At 32.1% G+C, this 22,479-nt stretch overlaps 1 protein-coding gene across 11 annotated transcripts in view; it reads left to right on the forward strand.

Annotated features, from left to right (window-relative positions):
* The window catches only part of LOC143045245 (uncharacterized), a 99,452-nt gene that overhangs the window by 44,126 nt on the left and 32,847 nt on the right, over positions 1-22,479 (forward strand). For 7 of the 11 annotated variants that reach the window (XM_076217613.1, XM_076217614.1, XM_076217612.1 and 4 more), the window contains one exon: positions 16,157-18,060. In XM_076217613.1, coding sequence (XP_076073728.1) covers positions 16,188-18,060 — 1,873 coding nt within the window. In that variant the 5' untranslated portion in view covers positions 16,157-16,187. Of the gene's footprint in view, positions 1-5,344; positions 5,534-6,747; positions 6,838-10,433; positions 10,542-16,156; positions 18,061-22,479 lie in introns of those variants that run through there. The other 4 variants (XM_076217616.1, XM_076217617.1, XM_076217618.1 and 1 more) reach the window with 4 other exon arrangements.

A 22,479-nucleotide genomic window follows, 5' to 3' on the forward strand; every position in this document is an offset into this window, starting at 1 on the left:
TCCTAGTTTGAGCTCTACATATTTCAATCATAATTGGTTAAGACAGAGATAAAAATAGATGATAGCCAAGCTTAAAAAAGGAAATCTAATGACTTTATGATTAAACACAGTTAAAGTCCTTAAAATACATGAGATCATTAACCTACAAAAAAATAAAACACATGGCCACTTTATTAACAAGAGGTATAAAGAGATCTTTGATGTCAATTTATAGGTTTATGTGATCAATTTTTGTTTGTTTTTCATACTTCTACTGATTGTGTTTAGTCACAATGCTGAACATGTACTAGATTTCACTATACTTTGCATCTTTTCTTTCTTTTTTATGCACCACCTATTTCAATTGAAGGGGCATATACCCGTAGCCAGGGGGTTCGGGGGGTTTGAACGAACCCCCCCCCCCTTGAAAACGAATAATGACTGTTAAAGTCAACGTTCTGTTCGAATTGTGACTGTTAAAGTCAAGTTTTTGAGGCCAAATAACCCCCCTTTGGAAATTCCTGGCTACGGGCCTGGGGCATATAGTGTTGCATCATCAGCTTTGTTCTTGAAAGTTTTCTCTGATAACCATTCCTCCTAATGTATGGTAAAATATCAATTATATTATAGCCTTCTCTCATAGTGAGGGCTATATTACATTCACTTGTTCCACTGTTTGGTTGTTTATCTGTTTGACCAATTGCCCAACCAACAAATTTTCTACTTAACTGCATGTTATTTTGACCCTATATTTAGTCAGTAACTTAGCTGTGTTTAGTTAAATGAGCACTTTTTGGATCTGCCAGGCAACAATTCCTACTGACTCCTTGAATTTTTCCAATGTGTTGAAAGATGAACTTAAAACTGTTCATCTCACATTTAGTCTTAAACGACTTGCAATGTGTGAGCTCTTTTGGATCTGTTGGGATATTTTGATCCTGTTTTCCAACACTTTGAATAAGGGGAGAGAACCTGAGCTTAGCATATAATGTGTGCCTGAGAGAATTCAGTTGAGTTATACATCATATGAAGTCGTTTTTCTCAGAATTTCTCCTTGATTTTTTCCCAAGGGAAAATAGACAAACTTCATTTAAAGTTCCAAAAGCTAGTTTGATAAATCTGTAAGTATTTCGTAAGATTGGAAAATTTATGTCAAAAGAAACATTCATATTGTTTGATGTATTGCAATATCAATGAAACCGTATTTTGTATTATAAAAGGCAGGGCATTGTTGTCTACTAGTTGTCATCCTGTATTCTTTTGTTGCTTTTAACCTTTTTTTTTCGGTGGTGATGTGTTTTATAAGAATATATGTACTGTATAAGAAATAATATTGAAATTGCAGCATCAAAGAATTCAATAAGTAGGTCACAGCGAAATAGGTCAAGTGTTTGTTGGCAAGAACTTTGTATTCATGTTTATTGACTCTGTCTTTTTGATATTTTATATGATAGATAATAAAAATTACAAATTGCTTTCATTATATTAAGAAATATGTTTGTCCAAAACATTGATGCCTTCTAGAATTTTTTTCGTGGTGTTCTACATATGCAAATAATGTAATATACTATGTTACTACAAACAAAGAACATTTTGTGCCTGTAATCTACAAGTACTCCTTAATTACTGATTTGTCCGTTGATTCTATGATTCTCTGATCATACAAGGTATGATAATCTTGTAGTATAGAGATGACATTCTGTTTACACTATAGAACTGTAAATTATTACAAATTATCTACGATTCTGTTGATAAAGTCTGTCTGTAAGTGACTGATGGTTTATATATAAACCTGCATTTTATCTCTTCATGTGAACATTCCTCACTGCTGAATCATTTCTGATAGGTTCCTACCCCCCTAGCGCAATTAGATTTATGAAAAAAAAGGCAAAAAGATAGATTGTTTGGGAAAGATGGCAAAATGCCTTTTTTCTTGTTTTCTCTAGTAGGCTCCATATTTTTTATTCCCCCTTTCTGCCTCTCAAATATACAAATGCAGCATAGGCATGTATTACTGCAGATTTCTGTATTTTGCAGTTACATGCTTTATGATTGAATGATAATGTATAAATCTGCAGTGATTTTATTCCTTTGTACCGATAGTAAAGGAATATTATTGTAGGAATCAGGTACATTGCACTATACATTCCTTTGGGGAACTGCATATTAGCTTTTCATTTATGTAGAATACCATGTCATGTATAGAAATGGAGGTAGTTTCTTAGACTTGTAAGAATTATTATAAAATTATTATGAGGCTGAATTGAAAATTAGTATAAATGTATGTAACCAGTTTTAAGTGCTTATCTTTTATTGGAGGAAGGTTAAAGACCATAACTTTTGGAAACTGTCAATCTATTTAATATTTGACACTATGATCAACACAGCCAGAACAGCTATTATTATAAGGCATGCTATTTTTGCCAGAGTGAAATTGTGGAATCCAAATTTTAGTATACCTTTAATGACATGATTTATAAATTAAAAGTTTGCTATCTGAATTTATTAGGGCCCCGCCGACGGCGGGTCGCCCTATAGTGATCAGTCTGTCCGTCCGTCTGTCCGTCCGTCCGTCTGTCCGTCCGTAACACTTTCGTGTCCGCTCCATATCTAGAGAACCGTTATGATTTCATACTTAATACTTAACATGATTATTAACCAACACCAGAGGGTGTGTCATGTTGTATGTACAACTTCCTAGGTCAAAGGTCAAGGTCAAAAACTTTGGTTTCAGTTGACAACCCCGTGTCCTGTGGTGAAGATCGTGTCCGCTCCATATCTAGATAACCATTATGATTTCAAAGTTTATACTTGACATCCATTTTAACAACCACCAGAGGGTGTGTCATGATGTATGTACAACTTCCTAGGTCAAAGGTCAAGGTCAAAAACTTTGGTTTCGAGTTGACAATCCTGTGTCCTGTGGTGAAGATCGTGTCCGCTCCATATCTAGATAATCGTTATGATTTCAAAGTATATACTTGTCATACATTTTAACCACCACCAGAGGGCGTGTCATGATGTATGTACAACTTCCTAGGTCAAAGGTCAACGTCAAAAAAACTTTGGTTTCAGTTGACAACCCTGTGTCCTGTGGTGAAGATTGTGTCCGCTCTATATCTTGAGAACCGTTATGATTTCAAATATTATACTTGACATCCATTTTAACCAACACCAGAGGGTGTGTCATGATGTATGTACCACTTCCTAGGTCAAAGGTCTGTCTGTCTGTTGGTCTGTCCATCGCTAACAAATTTGATACACATTTTTATTTTGAGAGGACAGCTGTTATTATTTCATACTTTATACCTGACAAACATTTTCAACTTAACATATATATTAACCAACACAAGAGAATGTGTCATAATGTATGCATCCTAGGTCTAAGATCAGTCTGTCGGTCTGTCCATCCGTTCGTTGTTCTTAACAAATTGTGTCCGCTCTACCTCTCGAGAACCATTAATATTTCATACTTTATACTTGGTGGGTCATAATATATTGAAGGCATAATTCTAAAAATATGTGACAAATATCAATTTGGCAGCACCTTTAAACATATTGTTCAAACATCAATCCATATATCCAGAAGTCACCTTAGAGTAGTAAACAATGAGTTCACATCATGCAGTCATATCACTATTATACTATGAAAGTAAGATGAGAATATTTATCAGTTTTAACTTAAAATCTTAGATCAAAATCACACATGAGACTATGTAATAACTTCAAATAATGCTTCATATCAGATTATCCATACAACTTATTTACCCCACGTTATTGACAGCGGGGCCCACAGAGATGGCTCCCATCTCAATGATATCTAGTTTAAATCATGCCTGTATTGTATCACAAGCCACTGGGCAAATTGTATTTTTGCATTTGTGAGGCCATCAAGAACATTTAAGCCAAAAAAGGGCTTAAACAGCTTGGACAGCCAAAACCATCATAAACTTTCTCTAAGGGATTTAATAGCCCTGTTTTAATTCAAACATAATACTTAAACTGAAAATTAATTTATGATTAAAGTGAATCATCTAGATCATGCCAGTTTGACGTCAGTATAGGCTATAGCTATATATTGTATACTCTCTTGAATGCCAGTCAACCAGCAGTGGCATTGCACTAATAGAAACTTCAGTGTGCATGAAACATGCTTCTTGAATGAGGTGGATTCATTTTATTTTACATATATCAATTTTTTACTATAAACTTTTTGCAACTTATCAGAACATCTAAGAATATGCATTTCTTTAAAAGGCTAAAATTCAGATTATGTCGCCTTCCGCAAATTAAGTGAAATTGATATGTCTTTTCCTCAAATATTACTGAATTTAGGATATTTTCATACTAATCATGCATTGGTTAAGATCGGCATAAAGGGACAACCCCTGGTAAAATCACAATATATTCAAGCCCCATGAATTATTTCGATTCTAATAGGACAAATACGGCAATTGTTTTGAATCGAAGCGCTCTAGGTGAAGACATTATTTGCCGTTCCCATAAATAAACGCACTATTTTATTGACGTAAAAGGAGGGAGCAAACTGAATAAGTGAGACACTTAAACTATTTACAATAACGTATTGAGATAGGTTAGGATGAATCTAAATGATAATTGTACTTAAATGTTTTATATGTATACAAAAAATGGCTTATAACACATTTCAGCATCGTTTGCTTAAGTTTCCTTGTGATGATTTTCGGTTTCACAAGCATGTATTTTCCCGTAAAATGTCTATATTCTGACGTCAACGTTCTATTACGTCGGGTTGCTAATTCATAAAAAAAGCGAAAGACGTGGGAGTACGATCGGAACAACCCAAACAATATATTCATATTTTACCACGGGTGTGTTTTGAAAGCGTTTGAAGGACGTCATGTTAGAATTGGTGATAATAAGTAAAACTTTCATCCTACAACAGGTTTATCCAGACCTAATTCAACTGCATGAACTTTCTACCTATTATAATAAAATTTCTATATATGAAATATTTACTATTCCATATATAATTCAGAAGCACCTTTTTTGAGAGTAGTTTTCCTCTTTTAATTGAAACGCTTTCAATTTAAGGAAGTAATTAGTAGCCAACGGTCTTCAAAAGGAAAGAATCATTTCCTCTACACTTACTTTTTGTAGCATTTATTAATTTCCAACACATCCTGTTATGAAAAGTAAAATTTTAATTATGTGATCGCTGGAGCTCCTTTTACCTCACTTTACAATTGTATTATGACCCAACTCGATGAAATTGGACATTAATTTGAAGCTTCAGGCTATGACAAGCTGTTTTTCTGACTGATATCTTGTTATCATAGATGTCATATCTCTTCATAAAATATCTTAATTCAAAATATGTACCATGTGGTATTGTCACATTTAAAAGAATTGAATTAATTGAACAAAAAAAAATATATATCGTTTTGATGGAATATTTAGTATGATCGATAATTAGTCAGAAAAGTGAGTGTAGATTCATTTTGATGGAAAGTTCATTTTTCGTACAGTTGTTGGGATAAATGGATTATGGATTAATTCAATGTAGAATATACAGGTACAATTTTTTTTATTCTAGGGGAGATAACTCAATTTTTTTGTATGATTGAATTGATTGATATACAGCATTAATGATTTATATTATTAAAATATACGTCCTTGACAGCATTTCAATGCAGTAGGAAGTTGAACTTAACTACAGTCTTAATACTTATGACATATAACAAGTAAGATGCCATGTAAATTGTAGATGATATAAAAACATTTAATTATTCTCTTTGAAGTCATTATCAAATTCATTTAACAATACTTGCAATTCATAATACCTTTGTTTATGTTATTACAGTAATGATGGAGTAATTATAACAAGACAATGTGACTACTTAACAAATAGTTTAGGACTACACCTTAAATTAGTATAATTGGTGTGAATTGATAAGCTTAAGTACATATCATTGACTCATTCATGAATATAAACAAAAAAACAAACCAGAACTATTTCTCCTCCTATCCTAGGCTAATGTAAGAGACTCTTGTTCAATAAAGATAATAAAGTTGGTTAATCATTGATTTAATTATCTTGTTTAAGAAATTTTTCAGTTCAAATGAAAATATGCTTATAACTTAAATTGACTATACAATTTCAAACTTAATAAAATATTTTTTAAAATGTCATAATTTTCCAACTACATTCTTTTCTATGTTATTAAAAGAATGAAGTATTTTTTAATGTTAGTAAATTATTCGTGGAATAAATAGGTCCAAAGACTGTAAAAGCAAATTGTACTCATGACTCAGTTAAGATTACAAATTGAAAAACCCACAAACAATTTAAAAAAAACAACAAATAGTCAGTACAAAATGTATTAGAAAATCCTCAACAAATACATGCACTGTCATGGTATGTAAAAACCTCACTGCACCCCATCATATAAGGAATTCCTTTCTCCTTATTATTGGAGAGATAAAATAACTATATTGCCTGACAAACCAATTTAAAGAGATATCAAACATATATTGTATCTGGATAGAATTCTTAATCAATTTCATTAACATCTCTACCTGTAAATAGATGTAAATATCTTTGATTTAGTTACCTGTAAACACCTGAAAATTTGATTAAAGTGAAAAATGTAAATTTCAACCAATTTTATGAATGGTCAGTATAAAAGAAATCGATACTATATAGCTCTCCTCCCTAAGTTTAATATCTGAGGTCATAAAATGAAAGTTGACCTTATAAGCCACAAGGCCAAGCCACATCCTCAGTAAGGCATGTTTTGGTAATAAAACAGATGTAAGGAAATGCTTGAGTCAGATCTTTGATTGTGTAATCACAATCATGTTATTTTCAAAACGCAGGTAAGAAATTTGTAAACTTTATACTGGATAAAATGTTTTATTTTTTATTAATTTTATGAAAAAAAAATTAATGCTGGTGTATGTTTCATCTTTATTTGCTCTTAATTTTCTTTTACTGATGTTGATTTATCAAAGATTATGTCTAGAAATATATTATACTATGCTGTAAAAGATGGGATGTTTTTTTTTGTTTTTTTTTTTGAGGGGTCTCAGCCTCTCTTAGCAGCATTCACTGATTCTAGATACTTTTCAGCCTGTGACACTTTGGAAGATCATCTTGTTAGGTGAATAAGAATGAATAAGATGTCAAAACTTAGGATAACCACAAAAATGTTAAAATATTGGAAAGCCTTATAAATAACCAAATATTAGACATCTAGTGGTCAATGCAGGGTTTCAAGTAATTGGCAAGAGACACAATAAATTGTTTGATGGGTATTTCATGTTCTTTAATATTGAATATATTTGTCTCTTTCCCATTATGAATAAAGTAGGATATATTGAAGTTCATCCTTTTATTTTTCAGTTGAGGTTTATGAGAATAGTATAGTGTGTATTTCTATGTTCTAATGCTACACTATTATTCCAGATAAGGATGAAGGTTTGGTACCATTAGAACATTTAAATCCAAATCAGAAGTCTGATGTTCAAAAGTTGTCGTTTGTTGATGTGGTTCATTAGTGTTTCTCGTTTTTAGCTCACCTGGCCAGAAGGGCCAAGTGAGCTTTTCTCATCACTTGGCGTCCGGCATCGGCGTTAACTTTTTACATTTTGAACTTCTTCTAGAGAACCACTGGATGGAATGAAACCAAACATGGCATGAATGTTCCTTATGAGGTGTTGACCAAGTGTTGTTACTTTGTCGCCAATCCAACGTCCAAGATGGCCACCAGTGGCAGGACTTAATTTAACAAAGGACCCTATGGGAAATACATTCAAGTTTCTTCTTTTGGAGAACCACTTAATGGAATGAAACCAAACGTAGCATGAATGTTCCTGATGAGATGCTAACCAAGTGTTGTTACCTTAAAGCTGATCCATCATCCAAGATGGCTGCCAGCAGGGGGCTTAGTTTAACATAGGACCCTACCGGAAATACATAAAAATTTCATCTTTTAGAGAACCAGACTGAATTGAATGAAACCAAACAAAGCATACAGGGGCGGATTTAGGTGGGGGCGTGGCGGGCGTGCGCCCCCCTAAAATTTGCAAAGCATGGGTTGACTTCAACATATTAAAATATCAGAAGAGACCATTAAACATTTAAATCTTTTTTAACATTCAAAGTATATAAAACAGTCAGTTTAACAGAATCAACGTGATTACTAATCAACTGACCTATGCTTTATTAAAGTTCTATAAATAATTTCAAAGGAAGGTGTCAAACGCGGAGCTGCGTTTAATGACAAATATAATAGGTTTTTAGCAGTTAAAGTAAAAACAAATGTTACGGGTGCATTGTATTTGCGGTTTTTATAATCAATTTGTTTGATAATCGAAGTTCTAAAACATCCCTTACTCACTTTCACAATTTCATCATGACACGGTCAAGAAAACAGTCCGCAGGTGAGATTCTTTTATAATATCCGTAATAAAAGATAGAAATACTGTTTCAAGCGAAAGGTTAGTTTATTAATTTGTATCTCTGTGTCTATATTTATTTCTCACTTGCAACCTAAATATTTAGCCGAATTCTGTACCGTATTACTGTATGCTTGTGATCCCAAGAAAATAAATATAACTGCGTAAATGCATCTCATTTTGATTTAAGTAGTTTGTGGCGAACACAGTAAAGTCTGGCACGACCTCTGAAAATAAAAAAAGTAAAAAACAGATAGTATGAAAGGACAATTAAAAATCGCTGGTAAAAGTAGAACTTTTCGTTTGAAAAATATATTGGTCAGGTGAGCAATTGTGATCTGTCTTGTCTCACTTTGCGTCCTTCTGACCGCCCGTCTATCTGTAGATTGTTGTCAGGTGTGGATTAAGGCGGTTTCAGCGTGAAACTTTAATTCCTCGCTAATTTTAACACACAATAGTTCGAGATACCTACATTTCACCCCTGTAGAAGAATATTTCAATAATTTTACCTAAAAAAACCTCCAAAATTTAAAAAAAATAAAATTTGCGCCCCCCTGTAACTGGAAATCATGGATCCGCCCCTGGCATAAATGTTCCTTTCCCAATGAGGTGCTGGCCAAGTGTTGTTACTTTACAGCCAAATTTTATCTTTTTTTATATGATTTCAAAAAACCAGGTAGAGTCAGGTGAGTGATACAGGCTCCTGAGAGCCTGTAGTTCATTTTTTCTATAGACCATTGGTTTTCCCATTTGAATGGTTTTACCCTAGTAATTGTTTTGGCCCTATATAGGTTGCTGTTCGGTATGAGCTACGGCTCCATATTGAAGACCATTCTTTGAACTATGATGGTTTACTTTTATAAGTTGTGACTTGGATGGAGAGTTGTCTCATTAACACTCATACCACATCTTCTTATATCTAATTAGAGGTATAGGTGGAAGGGTTGAGATCTCTCTTCACCTGTTTATAACCTGCAGCATTTTTGCCCCTGTCCCAAGTCAGGAGCCCCTTGACTTTGTTAGTCTTATAAGATTTTGAATTTTAATTCATTTATATGTTTTGGAGTTAAGTATGATATCCATTTTCACTGAACTAGTACACACTTTTGTTTAGGGGCTAGCTTCAAGTCTGCCTCCTTTGGTGGACTTTGGCTGTTGTCTGCTCTTTGGTAGGGTTGTTGTCTCTTTGACACATTCCCCATCTCCATTCTCAATTTTACCGATATGAATATATGTAAGTGAGGTGTTAAGATCAAGGATATAGTTGTCTTACAAACTAACACCAATTAAAAGTGGTTAAAAATGATAATAAATCTTATTAACTGTGTCTCTTTGAGGTAGACCCCACATTTGCTTTTATAATGCATAATTTTTCATCAGAAAAAAATGCTTGTCAACCTATACACGAGACCTGTACATTCCAAGTGCAGTAGGTCATATGCACTGAAAAACACATAAAAGTACAGCGAAAAATTAGCAATAATTCATGTAACAGACAAATGGACTTACAATGATTATTTATGACTGTTCATAGTAATTGCTTTTTTTGTAAGTTGTGGATAGGATGATCTTTTGTTCCCCAATAAAACAAGGGAATGCCAAAATTATGATTAATTATATAATATATTGTACATATGTTCATAAATCTATTATAACCACCAGCTAGTTGTAACTACCTGTGAAATTAACACTGTTAATTAAGAGGCAGGTGATATTTGACATTGCTGCAGGTTTGATGGACAGATATGGTTGTCAATTTCATCATTAATTACTCATGATGATTTTGTTGTCCTGTTCAATTGTAAATGAATTTATTTCTACCTACAAGCAATTTCATGTGATAGAAGTCAATTTTAATGACATTTTAATTTTATATTAGTTGCATGGGGAGCTACTATTAATGACATACTATCAAAGCACTGGTGCAAACACAATTTATTTTGAACTATGGACTATGTTTTTCTTTTACTTCTTCTGTTCAGGATATTGCTAAGTGATAGATATTAAAAAGTACAGTGGCTGACATTAGAGTGACAAAAAGTGTGGTTTCATAATCAACGGATTATTAGTACTTTTTTTACCTCTGTCAGCGACAGCTATAAGTGTTAGCAGTCTGTGCTATGGTATTATGTTTTGTATTTTTGTATTCTATAAGAGCTCCTAAGTGTAGATCCTGCTTTGAATTTTCGTGTTTTAACTAAATTGTTTTTCAACACATCGATATATAAGAAGGGGAGTGTTTGCCATCCATGTTCCTATCCCAAGCCAAGAGTCTCCTTAGTCTTGAGTCTCTTGACAGTGGTTGTAAATTGCTTCTTCATGATTTTGTGGAAAGGAAATAAGTTTTAAGTATTTAGGGTATCTGTTTGCTTTTGATCAATTCCCAACTTGCCCATTTGGAACAGTTGAGATCTTGGCATGGTGTGACAGTTGTTGAACTACCATTAAGCGACCTTAAGGTGTCAAGTTGGATAACTTGTGTTGTTAGGTTGTCATGTCATTGACAATAAACCTTCATGGTTTTTATTCAAGCATTATGACCATATCAACCTCAAGTAATGAAGGTCAGTCATGGATTTTTATCTTGGTTTGGTCAAACCAAGGACTTTAAAATTGTTCAAACTTCAATGTTACTTGTACAACCTTTTATTTTTAGAATAATTTGTTCAGATCCTAAATTGTCACTTAGCTGCATGCGTTTTCTTTATTTTTCATAGGGTTCAAACTTTTTTAAATTTTGGGTAGATATGATATTGTTTGATAGACTCCTTAGTAAGTAACTAAACTTCTTTTTGTTGAAGAATATTCTACAAGATAGCAAGGATGTGCATATTGCCCATAGGCAGATTCAGGGGGAGGGGGAAAGTTTGGTTGATTATATAGGGAATCACTGAAGCATGACTGGAGCGGGGGCCCCCCCTTAGGTCAGTCAGCGCCCCCCTCCCTTATGAAAAGTTCTGGATCCACCACAATTGGCTGTATTATGATTCTTGTCAATTTTTTACAAAATATAGGATCTTGTAACTTTCAATTATGCAAAATTATGCATATATCTCATGTAGTTTCAACTCTGTTTACAATTTTCAAGTTATGTAACCTTTTAGTTTAAGAATTCAATTCATTTTATGGGCGTGTATAGTTTCGACCCACTATCATTTTGTAAGAGTTTGGGAACTAAACGATGACATAATAATTGTGAGTTTTGTTAAATCCTGAAATATTCATTTATAATACTATTGACCTATCAAAATGCAGGAATCAAATGAAATTTGCATCTAAAATTATTTGCTGTACACATTATTTGAGTTTTGCATATTGTTAGATTTTGCACTCTTCTATACAAAGCTATGGACTGTTGAAATTGATCAAGAATATAAATATATTTTATGAAACATATTGTAGCAATTTTCAAAAAAATGGATCCGTTTGACCTAAATTTTCTGCATGATTATGTCTCTTTCAAATTCTACACAAGGTCTGTTTAAAAGTAATCTGAGGTTAGACTGGGGTCATATTTGGTCATATATATGAACACATCTGGAAAAGTAATAAATGTCCTATGAATTCAGTCATAGTGACTCACATATTTATTTGTCTTTTATAAATTGCTGGGTATTTATTTGAGTGGAAATTTAATTGCTTAAAAACAAGATATTTTATTGATGCAGTCAAATGTTTTAATAGCTATTTATTTGAAGCATAACACAAATTTGGTAATAACTAGGCCATGATTGTCACCCTATCTTTGTGTTAATTAATAACGTGAGAATTATTATCTATTTTATGATGGACAAGACAGTGACATCTATGTCACCATGTAAGTTTCATGTGTCATTCAAACCTGAATACACCTACCATGGTAAGCTTGTCATTTTTTTCCACATTTTTTCTTTCTATTTACGGTACATTAATTGGTCCATACATAGTAAATTTCTACTCTACTATGGATGAGGAATTTATTTGTCATGTCCAGTTCGTTGATGTTTAACTTTTAGTGAACTCAGTTTTTATACAACCGTCATATTTTTGGTATCTCTTGTAGTAATTGGTCATGAGGTCTTAATTTTGCAATTGAAAAAAAAGTAAACAAAAAACAATAAATTTATTCATGAACATATCTTCAGTATTTGAAAACTAAAAAAATAATTCAGTTAGTTTTCTCCATTTTCTCATGGGAATTATAGGGAGTTTTGCAGCAGAATATTAACTTTTTTGTTTTTTTCATATTTTTTTAGAGTACATTTCTTACAATCAACATTCAATGATGGATGAAATTAATTAGCTAACCAACATGTAAGGTTGTATTGTGCAAAAAATATGAATGAAAGGAACTTATACAATGATAAATTGGTATTTAGTACCTGTAGATGAAAAAGGAGAGTTTATTTTTTTAATTTTGAGCTTTGACCTGCCTCCGCCCCCCCTGTGAAGTGGGTGATTTTCAAGATTTTCTAAATATAAATTGATATCTGTAGCGTTTTTTGCTGGTTAAAAGCCAATAGTTCTGATAGAGGCCAGTTTTGTGGATGCACTCTAAACAAAGAAAAAAGATCAATTTATTTTGTTTAATTCTCTGATTTAAACAAATGAGAATTAAATATGGAGAAGCACGTTTACAGAGCATAAACTCTGTTTAATACAACATTTTCAAGGATTTATAAATCAATTTTATAAAACGACTGAGTTTGAATCATTTGTATTTTACCCTATAAAGACTCACTCACTCAGTAATCTATCTTGATTAGACTTTTTCTAGATGAAATCATGAAATACTGACTAGTTAAGTATCCAAAGATCAACTTTGAATTACTAAAGATTTGACATTGATCTTTATAGTCTGGGCAATACACATCTTTATTTTATGGACCTGTTATTTTACAAATTTGAATTGTTGAAACAGACATTTAGTATGTCTTAATGATAAACATTCGTCATTCTTTCTGTGAAATTGGTTTTGAAAGTACATTGGAAAGCCTGAAACTGTCTAAAGTGTTTGATTAAGAATATATATTTTGTAGGAAGAAAATTATTTTGGTAAAAAAGAATTCTCAATTGGGTCATGATTTATATCAAAATAGATTACTTTTGTCTTGCAGTTAAAGAAATGGAAATTATTTGAACTGTAGCATTTTGAAAATGTACAGCTGATTGAGTGTGCATTTTATGTTAAAGTTTGATAAAATTAGATGGACCATTTTAGTTTTAAAGTTTTAGGAAATAAATAATTCCACAGAGGTTTTTACTACCCATTAAGGGTAGAGACAAAAGACACAAAGAATTTCTAATTCAATAGTTGTGTTAGACAATTAGAACCATTATCATACATAATATCTTTTTTATGGTTTCTGTGACAATTTCAGGTCTTACTTAGTAGGTTTGAAATTATTAAAGATTATGGACTTTGTGTGATATATTTCAGGTTATGTAACTATTGTCAATATCGTTTTGATAATTTCATTATATGATATTATAGTAATATATAACCACTAGCTGTTATATTGAAATTCTTTGTCAGAATACTGCATACCACATTGATTTGAAATTTGTCTGAATAATTGTTGTAAGGCATTCTTTTATAAATAAGAAGATGTGGTATGATTACCAATGAGACAACTCTCATCCAGCAACCAATTGAAATAGAAGTTAACAAATATAGTTTGCTGTATGGCCTCCAACAATGAGCAAAACTTATACTGTGAGACAACTCTCATCCAGCAACCAATTGAAATAGAAGTTAACAAATATAGTTTGCTGTATGGCCTCCAACAATGAGCAAAACTTATACTGTATAGTCAGCTTTAACATGGCCTGAAATGACAAATGTTAAGCAAATCAAACAAGAAAAACTTATAGCCTAAATCATGTACAAAACAATGAACAAAAACAAATATGATCTCCAGCAATGAATGTCAAACCACTGAATTAATGGCTCCTGACTTAGGACAGGTTATATTCTGTGGCGGATCCAGAACTTTTCATAAAGGTGGCCCGATGACTGACCTAAGGGGGCCCTCTTCAGTCATCCTTCAGGGATTCCCTATATAATCAACCAAATTTTCCCACAAAAGGGGGCCCCACTCGATCCGCCTATGATATCAAAACAAGATATTGCATCTTTTTTGGTAAATTCCTGTTGATTGAACATAAAAAAACATCATTATTTGAAGAAAATATCAAAAGTTCATACCATTATGAAAGATAATGATGAATGAAAACAGGGACAATAAACTATGAAGTGTTATTAAGTATTTACTTAAATCCCACTATTATTTACATAAAAGAATATTACACTGTTTAGTAGATGATAAACAAATAGAGTATGGTCTTCTCATAAGATCATCCTATTATATCAAAATATTTGTGGTCAAAACACTGTCAATACTTAGTCTGTCATAACATTATTAATGTGTGAATGTGCAATAATGTTGTTGAACTATATATATGTTTGGTGGTTTCTTGAGTACAAATATTTCTGATACAGAAAGGTCATATGTTGATTGATTGTTGGTTGCTTAATGTCAAATTGCTTATGGAAATGTTACTATATTAAAGTTGTATTGTATATGTCTTGTGTTTACTTTAAATTTTCTGTTGAAACTTTATATGCTTATCATTTTGAAGCTTATCATTTTGAAGAAGAAGAAAAAATTTAAATATATATTTGTTTTAAATTGGAGGGAAATCAAAAAAGCATAAGTTCAAAAGAAGAGAGAAATCATCATTGTCAAACAAAAATTTAGACAGAAAAAATAATAATATTGAGAATTGAAATGGGGAATATGTCCAAGAGACAACAACCCTACCAAAGAGCAGACAACAGCCGTAGGCCACCAATGCCAAAAATCTCAACTTAAATCTTTTCACTTGATAGAAATATCAGAATACAAATTTGGCAAGGTTTTCTTGTACTAATGAAAGGCCTCCACATAAATATCTCTTTTATGGCAAGCTTGATATTTATTCATTTGACTAAAAGTAGTTTAAAATTATCTTGTGCTTAAAGTTGGAATAATCAATTAAGAGAATAAGAAAGGAAAAAAATAGCGGTAGATTGGATAAAATAAATCTTTGCTTCATTTGACTTTCAAATTTATACAAGCTCTCATAGATAATGACTTATTGAGGATGAAAAATTCAATTATAACAAGTCTATGAAATGAACTCTTGGTCAATGTATAGACATAAACTAATGACCATTTGTCAAATAAAACTGTTAGTGTAATGGACTTTGTTGACCTTACAAATGGGACCAATATGACAATTTCTGCCTTCCAGGTCTAAAAAAAGAATGAATTTAATCCATTAGACAGGGACATTTAACTAAATTGTGGTTCATATTTCTATATAAACATTTCTTTTTGAAGATTGAGGGTTTATCTAGAATATTTTTAAACTGGTCAGTTTTATGGGTATTTGAATTTAGTTAAGCTTATCTAACATGCAAAAGACTTTTAGAGAATATAAATATTATTGCCAAAGTAACATTAAAGTGCAAAAAATTTTAAAACTGACAAAGTTATCTCTGTTAGGTTAAGGATTAAGCCTTCATGGATTATCATTAAAATAATAAATTGAAAGTACATTATACTGTAACGAATTGAAGATATACAGCAGGTCAAATATAAACCATAATAATTTGTGGAAAAGACAACTAAGTTTGTCTCTCTTCAGTGTAAATTAGTGTAAGTTATTGTGCTGTTTATTAAATGTATTGTTAAATTTTATTTTATCTTTTCAGGTCAAATGTAGACCCATGTGGCTGTCTTTAAATGGCAGCGAAAAAACCTCCAGATGAAGATAATCGTGAACACTTGTATGTCAGTGTTGAGCAGACGGAAAGAAAGGTCATTCCTTCGGTTCAGCTGGAAAGAAGAGAAATCAAGATGACCTTTTCACCCTTTGACCAGTCTCTGTCATCTGCTGTGACAGACACTGATCAACGGAAAGATTCAGATGCTGAGAGAATTGTGGGTAAAGAATATCCAAAGGCACTTGGTGCAGAAGGTAGCGTTGTTGTTTCCAAGGTCATAGACATTCAAGGACATGGCAAGGAAAAGAAGGAAAGGTCAGATGATCAAAGTGATCAAGAAAGTAGGTCAAGATTTCCACTTAAAATTGAAGATGGTCAGCATGAAAATGTACTGGAATTTTTTGAAGAGCAAGGAAAGACATTTCAAGAGCAAGCTAAATCTTTGGTTCCAAAAGTAAAAAAGGACCGTTCTACTAGTCCAAGTCATTTACGTCAAAGTGTTGGATTAGATCATTTAGATAATTTAGTGAAATTGATGGAACAGTTATCTACCCTTAAAGATGAAAATTCCAAATTAAAGAAAAAATGTGATTATTTGGAAAGTACCAAAACTCTCTTGCAGGCTAAGAGCGCTGTAGAAACTGAAATTACAATCCCATCAGGTTATCATTCACTGCCAGTGAAATCAAAACTTAAACGATCTCCTAAAGAAAGATCAAGGACTTTTCGACCAAGATTACCCAGTGCTGAAGACATTGATGTATTAGATTCGTGTGAGTCGTTAGAATCGTCTTCAGACACTAGTCCAAAACGTCCTAAACATGCTCAGATTCACAAACGTAGTTTTTCCACAGGATCTCTTGAAATACCGTCCGACATAATGGAACAATCAGGTGAAGATGATAGTCAAGAAGGAATTTATCATACTAATGGAAAAATGGATCGGAAAATGTCAAAGTCACCCGCAGCAAAGCGAAAGTCAAAAATTTCTAATTGGACCTGGATTAAAAAAGTGTTATCAACTAAAAAGCTTCCAGAAGATATTGGATTTAGTTTTAAATCTCTAGGAAAAATTGGAGGAAATGTTCGTGCAGGAAGTACTAAAGAACTGTCAGTTCCTGTGACCAGCATAGAAAATCGTTCTGTCGATAGTGGTGTTGGAAGTGGTGTAGAGGCTGATACTGGTGAAGGACAACGCAAATCCACAGGTGAGGTCACTTTATCTAATGCTCAACAGGGGGGTGAATCAGGGAGTTCTCCTACAAGTAAATTAAATTTTGCCGATCTAGACTCAGAAATTTGGATGGGACCCCCAGAATGGCTTGAGGAACACGAAGACGAAATGAATCTCGTGGACCCAGTATCAATTATTGAAAATAAGGAAGTTATAGTTTTGAAAAGTTCTGCAGGTAAAGAAGAAAACGAAGATAATTTGTTGCAAGTCCCCATTCCTAGAAGAAAGTCCAGTCCATCTCTTCTAGAACATGAAAACAACAGTGAATCAGAGGAGAAAGATCTTGCTGAAATGGAAGAATATTTGAATTTGAGAAGATCATCAAGTTACAAAGGGAGATCATCCACGGGGGAGGTAATTCATGTTCCAGAAATACCAAAAACACCCAAAAAATTACATCGATCCAAACTCAGCAAGATGAAGTACATGGTGAGTAAACACAGTGTGAAAAGAAAACTTTCTAAACGTTCCAGCGCCCATAGCGAAGCAGATGATTTAAAGGTCGAAGGATATGATTTTGATGACGAAGAAGGGCCTTTGGGAAGATCAACGCCAAAAACATCTCCACTGACGCTGAGACAAAAGTCTATAGATTCCAAATTACCACCTACATGGATTTCTCATATGGGAACAAGTATTGATGTCTTGTCGTTGATGGGTGAGTAAGACAAAAAAAAAGTATATCGGAAAATTAATTAAGCATGAGGAATTCTTGGATCAGCATGAAGTCATTTGAAGATATCTACAAGTTTTCGCATGTTACTTATGTTTTTCAAACTATAACTTCCTTATATTCAACATATGATCTTGTTTTCCCTTGCACTTATTTTTGTTTGACAATATTCACTATAACCTCCAATTTCCTGCATGTCAAATGTTCAAAAGACATCAGAATAAATCATAAAAAAAGAAATAATATATCGCCTTGAGGTTTTACAATGTATTTTTTTTATCATAGTTTAATTCATTTTTTGTTTTTGTTTTTTGAAAGATTTATGCTGTATGTAAAATTGTATATGTTATGTCTTGTCAGAAATAATATTCTTAGAGAGTTGTATTTAATTGTACATGTATTGTTTTTGGTAGTCAGTTTTTAATTAACAGTAGTTAGTATATGCTTTTCAAATCTGTATTTTTCCATGAGTTAGGACACTGACCATGCATCTATATCTATATTTTCCCATAATGTAGGCTATAGGTCATGTACTTACAATGTTGAAATATTTTATAAACAAGTACTTTCATTGTATACAAAAAGGTTTCTAAAATGCGGTAATATATTTTCAGCAAGAATTATTAATTGAAACCTTTTTTTCATAGCAGTTGTATTTTAATTTATATATTTTTTCTCTCAAGTTTTGAAAGTAATAAAACATGAGTGACTTAGCACAAATTTTGCATGGATCACTTTCACAAATAGTTGTTTTCACATGTAATGATGTATTGTATCTCCAGTTGAATTTGCACTATGTATTTGCTTGGGGATGTTAATTTTTTTTGTAAATTTTTTAATCGTATTGTTAGACATAACATAATGGTAGAAAATGCATGATTTTTTTCATTCATGCATATTTTTTGTGTGATTCCAAAGGTGTGTCATCCTTGACCTAATCCTGTTGATGTCTTAAAATTACTGTAAACCAACTAATTTTTAGATATTTATTTTTTACGACTGTAGTGAAAGAAAAATACAGGGAATACGAATTGTCGAAAAAGTTTAAAACTTGGAAAGTTTCTTATTTTACAATATCAAGTAAATTTGCAAATCAGGAAACAAAATTGCAAGAAAGTGGGCTAAATAGCGCAAAACAAAGTACATGTATCCATGGAAAACCTTACCATACTTGTATGAAAATGTAGGCCTTTTTAGTATTCAAAATCAAGGGTCTCGACTAGAATTTTTATACAAATTAGTCTATCAATATATATTTTAAACTCTGCAATATCCGATATTAAGTCAGAAAAAATCATATACCTTTAATATTATCAGGTCATCAGGGTCTAAGAGTAGATAACCTTAGGGTAAAATGAAAAGATAGATTACAAAGCCTTTTCATATAATATTAAGATTTTTATGCAGAACTTTTAACATATAAAAAATTCAGTTACTAGAGCACATTAATATTTAGTATGTGAATATATGTTGAATAATTGCATCAGTTTTAAACTAGGTCGAAGATGTAACACTTCAAATGTGAAATATGCATATTGATTTTGACCATAGTTTGTTAACAGATAATGACAGATAAATAATTGAAATTTTTAATTATTTTTAGTTTACCTCCCCTAAATTGTCAAGTGAGCTTTTTTCCATCATTTTTCATCTATTAGTATTCATTCTTCATAAACTTTTTCAAAGATCTTTCTTGTGATATTACTGAACCACTTTCTTGTCATATTACTGAACCAATTTCAACCTAACTCCTGGTCAAGGTCACTACATACGAAACAGGTATTTGCAAATAATAAACTGAAGAAAGTCAATGAATGAGTGGCGTGCTTTTGTTATAACTTATAGTAAAACTTAGACATTCAAGCAAGAGGGGCAAAAGATACCAGAGAGATTCAAACTCATATATCGAAAATAAACAAACAACCATAGCTACAGAAGAAAAAGACCAATAGACAAACAATTGTACACAAAAATAACACATAGAAAACTGAAGACTGAGCAACCCGAACCCCATTAAAAACTGGGGGTGACATGTTCAACTTTTTGTTTTTAAAGAAGAAGTTTCATATGGCTTTAAAAATTTTACCAAATTGTATGTAGTATTGCAACTATTTTTTTGGGCAAAAATGCAAAGGTTATGTTTATGCATTTCCCACTTTTTCAAAACTCTGAATTATCAATGTTGTTGAGACTTGTGTGTGTCACTGGGTAAAGATATGGATAATTTTTTCTTAGTCATTTAAAATCATTTGTAGAAGTTCAGGTCACCATTCATTCCATGTTTTTGTAGAAAGAACATAAAATGTTATTGCTTCCAATACATTACATGCTCATGTCAAGAATAAGTGGTAACATGACAAATTTTAATGATTTGATGTTGGCCTACATGTATCTATGCTATTTAATGCATTAATTGATAAGGACAAAAAATGATACAATATGTGAGAAACATACTACTACATAATCAATTTTTATGTGTTCATTTCCTCAAAATATCTTATAAAAAATAAGAAGATGAGGTATGGTTAGATAACTCACCACCAGATACTAAATGACATAGAAGGTTACAACTATGGGTCACAGCAAAGATGTAATACCCATCTTCAACAATAAGCAAAACCCATTCCACATTTCCCACCTATTTGACTATATGGAAAACTGAATTATTTTAGATGCAGATAAAGGCATAATCCAAAGGTTTACTGTGTGACCTAATGGGAATTCTAGGTCAATGAACACCCATGAAATAATAGTGTTGTTACATATTGTTACCAAATGAATTATTGGAGCAATTCTATAAATAAAATAGATATTTTATAGGTCTTCTCCTCAATGGTTTTAGGTCATCTTTTATAATCTTCTGTTAGGGATCAGGAAGAGAATCATCAATCAAGTCTTGATACAGGTTAATTTCCCAGAAATCTTATGAATGTTGTCTTATTTTATATCCAACACATATCCACAACCACTATGTTTTCTCTCTTAGACTATTATAATGTCTGCTATTCAGCTCCAATATCACTGATTATTTTGCTTTACCATGTTTACCTAGTTGCTTACTGAAATGAAAGTTAAATCATAGATGTCAATTAGACTTCATACTTTGGTAATAACTGGGTCAAGATGCGTATTAGTTTCTCCATAGGCGATAATGGTAACGTTTTCTTCTGTTGCTCAGTCCATATCGTTAACTTGGATATGTGGGATATGTGTGATGGCTCATTTCAAAGCTGAGACATTTTCACATATGTGGTTAAATTTTCGGGGTACGAAGTGAGATTACTTTTTCCGTAAATTAGCAAACCCGAGTGTCCTTTTGTGATGCAGCTCCTCGTGGTAAAAAATCCCATTATTAACACAATAAGTTCATTGAAAATTTAATACTTTGAACACATTTAATAGGTCCATAGATTTTACACATTTATTCTGTGTTCCTCTACTTTCTAAATTAACACAATGGTTAAGCTCAGTCACTTGTTTATCATAGAAAAGTGTCAAATATCACTACACAGAGATTTTTTGTTTACATGTGACTTTTGAGTTCCTCATTTCAAGGCGCATTAGGGATATTGTCCAAACTGCAAGCTTTAGATTTTGAGATTTTGATGGTTGCAATCATGTTGTTTTCCTAGTCACTTCTGATAAGATCCCCATGTTAAAAATTCAAGGATGTAGTTTGTACTAGTAGTTCTCTTGCAATACAAAATTGTAATGATATCTGTACTTGTCAAAAAAATGTCAGAGATGAAATTGTGAAATAAAAGTATTCTATGTTTGACAGTGTTTATATAGAAATCAGTATTTTTTGAATAAGTGTTTTTTTGTTACAGGAATAAAGTTTTATGTTTTTAAATGCATACCAAATGCTATATTTGGATAAACCTTATGTAATCTTCATGCTTTAAAGAAGAATCCAGCTATAATACTAAGTACGTAGCTATGAAAGTAGAAAATCCATCAAGTTGTATATCGAAAGCTACATATTGGATGATTAACCTTCTATAAAATACTACCAAATCTCCAAATAATCTTCTTGTAAATATTCAAATGATTGGAGATGGCCATTAATGGCATTTTGATAGCCGTTTTCTTGATGTCAAACAAGTTGAATCATTTGACTTTAAGATCAGTTATATCTTACAATGAATATTGATTTTCAAATAAAAATATATTCTGGTATTCAAATAATTGTATAAATTGAGAATCCTGGACAATTTAAAAGAGCTTATAAAAATAATTTCTGTATAATTTGTTCATCATGACAAAGAGAAGTGTGTGGGTTGGAGTATTCTGCAGATTTACCATCAAAAGTTAAATTAAAAAAATGAAATTTAATTTTGCTTCTGATATATATTTCACTCATGCAGAAAGTAATGGTATTAGATAAAGTAGGAAATTGCACAT

Source organism: Mytilus galloprovincialis, chromosome 9 (genome assembly GCF_965363235.1).
Source record: "Mytilus galloprovincialis chromosome 9, xbMytGall1.hap1.1, whole genome shotgun sequence".
Classification (NCBI taxonomy): domain Eukaryota; kingdom Metazoa; phylum Mollusca; class Bivalvia; order Mytilida; family Mytilidae; genus Mytilus; species Mytilus galloprovincialis.